General features: G+C 30.3%; 1 protein-coding gene across 1 annotated transcript; it reads right to left on the bottom strand.

Moving 5' to 3' along the window:
• Window positions 1-1,243: 1,243 nt before the first annotated feature.
• Window positions 1,244-2,251, bottom strand: LOC120083238 (uncharacterized). Its single transcript, XM_039038904.2, has one exon. The coding sequence runs from the start codon at window positions 2,075-2,077 to the stop codon at window positions 1,484-1,486; it is 594 nt and encodes a 197-aa protein (XP_038894832.2). The 5' UTR covers window positions 2,078-2,251; the 3' UTR covers window positions 1,244-1,483.
• Window positions 2,252-11,521: the final 9,270 nt, after the last annotated feature.

Below are 11,521 nucleotides of genomic sequence, written 5' to 3'. Positions count from 1 at the left end.
ATATATTAAAATTTTACTGTTCAATCTGGCACTATTATTGATAAATATTTTTGTTATATGTGAAAATATATATTTTTTTTATAGTTTTGGTCATTTAAAATAATTATCTTTATTTCTATTACTCCTTATTCATGGAAAAGTTCCGTTTTTTTTTTTTTAAATTTTATTCACAATTCTAAAATAAAAATTAACTTGGAGTGTTAAATTACAATTTTAGAAAATAACAAGTCGATATTTTCATCAACATTTTAACATTTTATAAGTTTGATATCAGCGTGAGAAATGAATTGATATTCTTTTATATCGTTAAAAAATCTATCAAAATATAAAAATAAGTAACAAAATATCATTGTAAATGTAATGGAAATGAATAATAAACATATTAAGTTGTTCAAAAATTATATAATATTTATTTATAAATTTAATATGTTTTTAAAAGAAATTTCTAGAAATATTCATCAACTTCAATATTTATTTGATATTTCTATCCATCGACATTTTCAATAAACTAAGACCTCGATAATGGCATCCATGTAATATTTTAATCTTTGGATTTAACCGGTAAGTCTCAATTATATGAAAATGTGTGTTGGATGTTTCTTAAAAATGTATGAAAACAAAGAAATTAAAAATATTAATTAATAAAAAAATATTTTCATATTTTTCAAACAATTTTATGAAATGTTTATTTATTTTTTTATTACACCAATAGAATCGAACCGTCCACCTATAAAATATATATTGTTTACATACTATTCACATTAATTATATCCAAGGTTTAAAAATCGAAGTCTCACATTACATAAATTTCAATGGAAATATTGTTAAAATATCAATTTTGATAGATATTTTTAAAATAATTATAAAAACAAAAAAAATTTTAAAAAATAAATATTTTATAATTTTAAAACAAATTAGCATGTTTATTACTTATATTATATTTATATTAAAGACATTTTATTAATTGTTTATTTTATATTTTATAGATTTTTCTATAATCCGATAAAAATATCAATTCATCTATCTCGATGTCGAACTCATAAGTACCAATGATAATTTAATACTATAACTATATCTTGTTATCTTGGGGTTTATTTTATCAGATTTTTAAAAATAGCAGAAGTGATTTAAACCAAATTCAATCATTCATCCTATAGTACTAAAATCCTCCCAGATTATTTAAACTGAAAAAGAAGATTATGCTACAAGTAGCAATGAAAGAACTAAATACAAACAAAACACATTCTAAATAAAGATTCTATACATATATATTGACAAATTTGTACATACAAAACTTAAGATTCTATATACATCTAAGAACCAGAACCAGAATCAAAAGAACAAGATGAGGATAGCTTAATTCAGTTTATGTGAACACCTTCTTTTCTTCTTCTTCTTCAGTTCCTCCATAATTACTGCAAACTAATTATTAATTAACAAACAGAAAAACCTCCAAATTCATCATCAATGGAAATTCAATCACTTAATTCCAACTTCCCCAGATTCTTTCCCCTATGAAACTCACAATCCTCCTCACCGACCCTTTCTCCGTCTCCTCCTCCCCGCCTTCCGCCGCCTCCCTCTCCGTCACCCTCAACTCTTCTTCCTCCGCCGCCGGTTCCGACCTTTTCCCCTCACCCGGACCTGAAACCGGTCCGCTATTCCGCTTCTTCCTCTCTTTCTTATTGTTCTTCCCGGCTTTACTCTCAGCCAATTTCTCTTCATAAGCGTCGATTATTTCGTGTATTAGTTGCCGATTCGGAGAGGAATCCCATCTAACCCAGTAGCTCGTGTAGCATCGGAAACAATCGCAGGAGAATGCAGGGGGGTGATCAGAACCTCCTTTTGCGGCAGCCGGGGGTTTCTGGTGGGCCGCCTTGCCGCGGTGGTTGGAGCGGTTGTTGACGGCGGTGAAATCGTTGGAGCAGGAGGAGATGAGGTAGGCTAAAACCTCCCGGTCTTCAAGTGAGAGCGCCGCCGCGAGGGTGAGGATGGCGGTGGGGAGGAACGAGAGGTGGTCGGAAATGATCGGCGGCGATGGATGGACCGTTCCTCTTTTCCGGTAGAGCTTCTTCATCGGAGACCAAAAAGAAAAAGGGATTTTCAGAGAGTGAGAAAGGATTGAGGTTGTAAAAGAGGGAGAGATTTTATTTTGGGGGGGGGAGGTGTCGGCGCGTGAAGGCGCGTGTGAAAAAGAGGCGAGTGGGAGTTGGAAACGCTGCTGCTCCTGCAATGGCGATTGGGATGCATGGAGATGGGAAATATTCACGTGGAACGCGGGAATTTGAGTACACATAGTACAGCCCTGATTTGATGATCTATCGTACGGTGGAGATTCTTGATTTGATGGAGGTGGGGCCTGCACAGAGCACTTTATTGAAATATGTGAAGATGATACTTTTAGCGGTTAAATTTTAAAATATTATAATTTTATTCTTAAAATTTAAGTGTTGTTTCGATTTAAAAATTGGATTTCGAGATTTTTATTTTTAATTATATTTTTCATTAAATATTCACTTTAAATAATTTATGTAAATTTTTATTAATTAATTAAAAATAATTATAAAGTAAAATTTTAAATTTAATTTAAAATGATAAAAATAATTAAATTTAATTAATTATAATTCTTTTAGTATTTTTTTATTTATTAACATAAATTAACTCTAAAGATGGAAAGTGAATATTTAGTAAAAAAATCATATTAACAGTACAAAGCTTAAAATATAAGTATCAAATCGAAACAAAACTCAAATGTTAAAACTAAAATTATAGTATTTTGAAACTTAAAGATTAAATTAAAAATAAACTCAAAACTTGACTAAATATATAATATTTTAAAATTTATGAACTAAATAGAAACTAAATTCAAAATCTAATAATAATAATAATAATAAAAAAAAGGCACCTTTCACTAAATATATTTATAGTTGTTATTTCACGGTTCTTGGGTGGCACTACAAGTCAATGATGGGTTTAAAAGAGCTGAAATGATGTAATTTGTACGCTTACGAGTTCCGGTTTGAACCGGAACGGATTTGGGCTGGAGTTTTGCCTGTAGATGAACTTAGACGCTTTTTTAGCTTTCCGATTTGCCAAAGCTTTCGGGGATTATTTTATCCTGCAGTTATTTTTTATTTTTTATTTAAAAATAATTAAAAGGTTTGAGTTTTTTTTTTTTTCTTTTTCTTTTTTGTCAAATTAGTCTAAGTATTAAAATTCAACTGGAAAATTGAACCATTTTTTCAACTTCAGATCTTGAAAATATAAATATTCTTTCAAGATTTAAACTTCAAGAACATCATGCACTCCATTTCGTCAAACGTACATATTCAATTGAGAGAGAATCAGATGATCAAGTATTAGAAATCGAACCATACGTTAAATCTACATCAACACAAGTTCAGCTTTACGAAATATGTTTCTCCGAAAATATCGTGCGAACAATAATTTTTTAAATAATATTTAAAAATATGTTTTCCATATTATAAAAGCTCAAATCATTTTTCAAATTAAAATACATATTATGTAATTTATTATAAATTTTATAATATTACAAAATAATAAGTATAAAAAAAAATCTAACCAAAACATGTAAAGAATCTAACTAAAACATGTTTATAAATTAATTAATAAAAAGTTATATTCAACCTAAAGTTTAGTTGGTAATTACAACTCATTTATCATTTATAATGATAGTATCAAACATAATTAAAACAATTCTTTAAATTAGAATTTGATTCCTCAATCAAATTTTGAAATAGTAATTAGTACATGATCAAATAGCTATGCTTAAAAACTTTTACCTCATACTCTAACAAGTATGCCTATAGAACTTTTACCGTTCATACCATAAAATGTTCATGTAGAGTATTTGGGATAATCAAAGCTCACATAAAGATATATGAAGTGTTAGCTACATAATTGTATCCTAAGGCTTAATTCAGTGGTTGAAATAAATAACACTTCATAATTGTCTCCTAAGGCTTAATGGAGTGGTTGAAATAATTTTGCATATTTTTTTAGTTACCCATTTGAGATTCTATATAAAATGTAAAAAAATAAATTATAAATATTCTAACTAATCTATTTAGGTTAATATAAACATAACTCAATGAAACATATACTTTGCAGGTTTGAATAGTCACACTATGCATATTGTGAACTGAATAATAATAATAATAATTCTTCTGTATTTTCAAAAATAATAATTCATCTATACTCTTAATGCGATCAATACAATATTCAACACTTTCATTTATATTTATTTTGTATTCCTTCGTTGAAATATCAAATTTACGTCATGGTACTTTACTTATTTTTTATTTGTATGTTCAGATTGAAAGTTTACCATTCTATTGGACATAAATTAATTATGCTAAAAACCTATTAGACAATAAAGATGAAAGTTTAAGAACTTGAACTTATTAAATACAAAATTAAAAGTTCAAAGACATATTAAGTACATGCTTGAAAACTAAATTTACAATTTAATCTAAATATGTTATAATGAATTACTAATGTTGTATGCATCTTTTAGATGATTTATACTAATTAAATATTTTATTTAAATATTTCTTTATTATTATTATTATTATTATTATTATTTTGCAAAGGTATCAAATTGCAATAAAGAGAAAGAGACCTTACAGCTTAAGGTTAGGGCACGAACAAAACACAAGTAGAAGAGTTAAAAGGCAAGCAAAAAGGAGAGCCAACATAAATCCCCCAATAAGTTAGAATAGTAGAAGAAAACATAGACTGCATAGCCTAACTAAGACAACTAACTACTTTGGGAGGTTGTGAGGTAGTCCCATGGATACAAATGTTACACTCTCCAAATATGATAAATAACAACACACATCATACTAATCTCCCAACTTTAATGTCGCAACCAATAGCCTAAATTAATATGATAAATCGAGGAAATTTATAAGTCCCAGTGGGAGATCCTATGGGAGCACCCTCCCCAAACGAGCATGTCTCCCCCTCTCCTTTCCCTCCCCTCAAATAGGCTGGCTAAAAGGACAATTAAAGAATAAATGATCTCAAGACTCGATTTCACCAATGCAAAGAACATAGACACTTGGGATATAAAAGTACCAACGACTAATATAATCATACGTCTATAACCAATTTAGGATAGCAAGCTAGACAATGAAAGAATGTTTGTATGCATACCATGAACCAAAGGAGATTAAATTAACACTACAAGAAAACACCCCTTTTTCGACACTTCAAATCGTCAGAAAATGGTAAAAAAATGTGTCGGGAGATCCACTTCCAACGACAAACTTCTCATCAAGAGTTTCTTCGGGATATGTCCATCAGGAGTACAACTCCTGACGCGAATACACAGACCGTAGGGAGTTTGAACAAACTCCCGACGCATGTATAGACATCTTCGGGAGTTCTTCAAGTTCTAACCGTCAGGAGTTCAATTTCAGAAATTCAAAATCTGAACTTGAACTCTTGATGGTTGGTAGAAACTCTCGATGTTTTTGTTGAGAGAGAGTTTTTTTATTTCAATTTTTTATTTTTTTTAATTTGATCTGAATAACCTAAAATATATAACATTTTAAGCAACTAAAAAAATATTCATATAAAAGATAAAACAAACAAACAAAGTCTATAGTATTCTTTATTACACAAAATAGAGAAAAGTTGGCAAAATGGTTTACAAACGAAATATATCTTCACAAATACATAGAAGAAAGAACTTTCAACAACGTCTCCAATACATCATCTCCAACACAGCATCTCTAACAACATTTCCAACATCATCTCAAACAACATCTATAAGAAAACAAAAACCATAAGGTGAATCCTACAAATCCTACAAAATAAAGAAAATTTGACAATCCTACAAAATAAAAAAAATGAGTAACAATCTTACAAAACAAAGAAAATCAACACACTTCCAAGACTATATATTCTCAACCTGAAACCTCCACAAACACACAAAGATCACAAGTTAAACTCCAAAAAAATAACTAATCTTAACCCATCCCAAACAACATTCAAAATTCATAAACTTTCACAATCAAACAAAAGTCATTAGATGAATCTTACAATCCTACAAAACGAAGAAAATTAACACACTTCCAGGACTGCATATTCTCAACCTAAAACCTCTACAAACACACAAAAACCACAAATTGAACTCCAAAAGAAACAAAAAAAAAAATCGTAAATTCATAAAATTCCATATAACCTATCCCAACCATTCCACACATCCCACACAACATTCAAATAAACTTCTACAAACAAACAAAAAAACTCTAAGTTGAACTCCAAAACAAGTATAAGTAATCTCAACCCACCCCACACAACATTCAAAATTCATAAACTTCCACAAACAAACAAAAAAAATCCAAGTTGAACTCCAAAACAAGTATAACCAATCTCAATCCACCCCACACAACATTCAAATTTCATAAACATCCACAAACAAATAATAACTCCAAAAAACACATCAAAATCCAGTTGTTTGGCTACCATAACTACATTATAGCCAACAATTCATTATCATAAGGCTACTAGCAAGACATAACTACTTTGCTACCATAACTGCAGGATAGTAACATATTAGCCAACTAGATAATGAAGTATTCATACCTAATTTGATGACCCTTCTCTCTATGATTGTATCATATCTTTAATCATTTTTTTCATTTCTTCCATTTGTCTTGCATGATCCTCTCTCATATGTTTTTTAACATTTTCAAGTTCCTTAATCCTCGATTGAGACTGTTCGAAATTGGCTTTCAATTCCTTCACCTCCCTACTTCCCATTCCTTGAGTATATGACGAATTTGATGAGTTGCTACCCCTTATTGACTTAGGTTTAGGGCCCCAACCTAGACTTTTTACATGACTGGGTCGTCTACCTAAAACCGTCTCACAAATTTCGTCCCCTGTTAGTGGTTAGGAATCTTCTGAAGTGGGGTTGGATTGTAATTCTAATATTTTATTCTACACATATTAATTAAGTGTGTAAGTACGAGTGACTGAACTTACAAATGAAAATAACATAAAATTGATTACATGTGCATCCTTAACTGCCTGATTCAGAACTTGCCATCTTTAGTGTGTGTTTTTCCTTAAATAGGTCAACACGTTCTACTTCTTGACCTTATTTTTCTTGCAGCTCAGATGAATTTCCAGGAACGACTTCAATCCGTCTATATGGTCAAACAGTGGTTTCTCTCTATTCTTCCTATTCATCTATGAAATTTCCTACATTCGAAACAAAAAATTAAAAAGATATTCTATAATAGTAAATGAAGTAAATGATATACGCCTTCAATTATTATAACCTAAAATTCTTCACTCTTGAAGCAGTCACACAAAAAATGGCAATCTTCTAGTCTATTTTTAAGCCAGTTAGGTGGGTTGGCACACACTTGCTGAAGGTTGTTACATTTCCTGTAATGTCTGTGCAAATCTACTCTGAATTCTTTGAACTAGTTTTTCATTTGATGTTCAATAAAATTATTAAGTGGTTGATCGGATAAATCAAGCACGAAATGAAGCCACAAAAGAATTAAGGAATAATTAGCATATATGATGTTTATGACAATCTAAAAGAACAAACTTATAAATTTACCAACAATTGACTCTTAGCCAATTCTACAAATACGATTGGACCATCAGTGAAAGTACGATATTATACTGGAAATGCAGATCTGACGGTGACACTAATCACATTACTAAATCGTATTGAATATTGACAAATCGGCTTCTTCTCCCTCTCTCTAATCATGATTGGAATTCTCCCATGTTTTTTTTACGTATTTTTCCAACTCAATTTTACGCAAATGCACGTGTTTCCTCCGAGTGGATGGAGAGCTATTATCTAAGGAATAAAAAATTTAAAACAGTTTAGGATGTATTTCAGTCAACAGAAAATGTGTACGAATACTAACCTAAAGTGTCACCCACAGAAGATCCTGTGTTGCCTAGATATATCTCTTGCTCCCGGTATTCTTTCTCTACCTCATGTTGCCTATTAAGGGTTGATCTTATCTATATAAACATAAAAAGACAAAACAATATAAAATAATATTAAATATGTGCAAACAGAGAAAGAGAACTGAGTAGATATATGATTAATCATCATCGTCATCTAAATCAAATTATTCGTCAGCACTTGAACTGATATTGGGAGATAATTGTTTTTCATCATCATTTATGAAGTCATCATCAACATGCCGAATAATTGGTCATTTTACAACTGTAGGATCAACGTCGACTTTACATAAAGTAACCTCCTCAATAGTTTCAACTACTCGAACTCCACAAAAAATTTCTAATAAATCCAGTTCATTTTCAATATCCTCCACTTCTGGTACATCCCATATTCGCTTATTTTGGACTATTTGAACAACTTTTCAATTGCTACCATATTTTATGTTGTTAAGGTAAAAGACTTGTGCTTGGATAGCAAAGATGAAAAGCTTATCAACATACCAAAAACGCGATGTGTTAATTGATTTGTATCCTAAATCCACGTGTGTCCTATTACTTTTGTTGTTATCTGTATCAAACCATCTATACTTGAACATAAAAACACGTCTTCTGTTCGCATTTTGGAAATCTAATATTTCATCTAGATACTAGAGAAATTGTTATCCACACTTTTATTTCCACTGATCTCCCCAGCCACCAGGATTCCACTATTTTGTGTAGCTAGACAATTATCATGTTCTATAGTGTGAAATCGTACCTCATTAACAATGCATCCATTGTAAGAGCACACCTCTTATGAAGGTCTCACTGCAAGTGAAAAGAATGAAGGGAAAACCATTGAAGGTTTACGTAGCAGAATACGGGGATCGGTCCCAATTTTCGTTTTTCACAGAACTTACAAAAATTACAGAATTAAAACAGAAGGATTATGCATTAAAATTTAACCTACAACATGCTTTTCTAATTAGATAGAAGAGAGAAGAAATACCTTTACCTTTGAAGAAACCTTTTCTTCATGTAATCCCTCAAACAAAGTCACGAACGGACTTCCCAAACACAAATCCTAATTGGGACACCACCAAAAAAGGAGCCTCTTGTATTCTCCTTAGGGTTTGAGAATTTGCAGGAGGTGTGGGCTCTGCCTTCGATTTGGTAAAGGGAAATAAAAGATTGAGAGAGAGGAGAAGAACCCTTCTTCTCTATATTCTTTTGGCAGAGAGTTTTTCAGAGAACCAAAAATCAGATCCACTTCCTGTGGAAGAAGACAACCCCAACTCTCTACACATAAAAAGATGAGAGAAAAAATAGGAGAGGGAGTTGGCGCTCCCTCCCTTTAATTAAATTAAAAATAATTAAATTAAATTAATAATAATATACAATAACTACTTTATTATATATATGCGTACTATATGTTATATCAAATATAACATATAACCTATAGTTTTATATTATATCTAATACAATGTAACCTGTAGTTTAATTTTCTCTCATTAATACATGGTATTTAATATAAATCACATTTATATTAAATTCACTTATATGAATCTCATCCATATAATTGATATTTGAATCATATCCAAATATTTAATTCCTCTCAACTTATTGATGGTATTTAATATAAATCATGTTTATATTAAATTTAGTTACATGAATCTCATTCATATAATTAGTATTTGAATCATTTTCAAATATTTAATTCCTCTCAACTTAATTATGGTATTTAATATAAATCATAATATTAAATTTAATTAAATGAATATCATTCATATAATTAATATTTGAATCATATTCAAATTTCTCTCATACCTTATATTATAATGTATCAAATGATAGAGTAAACTAACATGCAACGAAAAAAATTAGAATCAATAAGCACTCTAATTACATTTAATTTGAGTTTAAAACATGCTATTGCAAAATAATTTCACAAGAGGGTTTGTAGAACACAATACCTTTGATGAACCATCATTGAATCCAGTTGAGTTCCACGAATTGTTGCTTCAATCTTCAAGTAGACCACCACATAGATCTTCTCTACTATTCTCTTGCAAGGATTGTCTGGTGAAAACACTGAATTGAGCTAGATTTTGATAAGATTGAAGGGGGTTTAAAGGGAAGGGTTTCTACAGAATTTCTAGAGCTGACCAGTTTGCATGAAGCTGACTTGAAGTTCAAACCTTCAATATATACATGAATTCCATGCAATTAATTCAACATGTCTGATGCATTGAAATTGAAGTGACAATGAGGTGGAAATTTGAGTGGGAACATCCAAGATTTGGACTTTCCCACTTTCAAATTTAAAAACAATTTAATTTCATCCCCTTTTGATTAATCTAATTTAATTAAAATATGAATTTCAAAAAATCAATAATTTTAATTATTTAATTTTGAATTTCAATAAATTCTTTTAAATTAATTAAAATTCTAATTGAACAATTTTAAATTTTGAATTTAAAATTGGATAATTAATTAAACTTATTTAATTAATTAAATTTAATATCTAATAGTAAATATAATATTACACCTCATCTAATATTTAAATCAATATTTAAATATTTTGAACTCTTCAATTTTGTTTAATCTCGATAAAATTAAACGTCTCAATTTTATCAAATACAATTAATAGAAACCCTAACTGAATTTGAACATTTCAAATTCTAAACCCTAATTTTGAATCTTATCAAATTTACTCAATTTACTAATCCAAATTACGAGCTAGTAGAGGGACCTTATGAACCTACAAATCATGAGCTCCAACGATTTGCAATTAATTTGTTAAACTCTTTAAATCGAATTAATCACTATTTGTTACTACAAAGACATTCCACTACAACTTGATAGTTGCACTCTCCTCACTGTAGATATATTTCTGTCTATTTTAACCATAATTGGTAAGTCGATCTTTCATAGGTCATTCGTATTTACAGTTGGGTCAAAGATTACCGTTTTACTCCTGTAAATACATCTTGCTTCTTAAGCTCTCACTGATCCTCCATTGAACAATTGATTTATAGTCCAACTTATAAATCATAACTCTCTCTATCATGAGAGGGCGGGGCCCCGTTGCTTAAGATTAGGCATTAGCGCTTAAGAGAACAACCTATCTGCTAATCCTAAGTCGGGTAGGAGTAAATTCCATATTTCAAAGCTATGTCCCCAGCTATCTATCCAACCTTATCCCCAAAATGGGAGACTTATTGAGTAGTGCTGTTGGACTACTCTCACCTATGTAGATCAAAGGATAATCCTGAATAAACAAGAGTTCATAGTTAGCTTAGGATTAAGATCGAGTTACCCTAGGTCAATGAGTTTGAAATAGTCAGTTTTAACAGTTAACGGTTGTTATAAAGAAAAGTAACTATTTTGAGGTCCAGTCTTATGTAAACTCATTGCACATGATGCCCCCACTCACATGTCTCTACATGAATGATTTTTGGATCACATCATTTGTATCAGTATATAAAATGGGTCGCATTCAATAGTGTCACCAGGATGAGGTACCCAATCTCATCCATATACTTATACACCATTTTTGGCTATATACTAAAAC

This window comes from Benincasa hispida, chromosome 8 (assembly GCF_027475165.1).
Source record: "Benincasa hispida cultivar pf3 chromosome 8, pf3_genome.v1.1, whole genome shotgun sequence".
In the NCBI taxonomy this organism is placed as follows: domain Eukaryota; kingdom Viridiplantae; phylum Streptophyta; class Magnoliopsida; order Cucurbitales; family Cucurbitaceae; genus Benincasa; species Benincasa hispida.
Note: the sequence above shows the minus strand (reverse complement) of the source record. Positions and strands in the feature narration are given on the sequence as shown.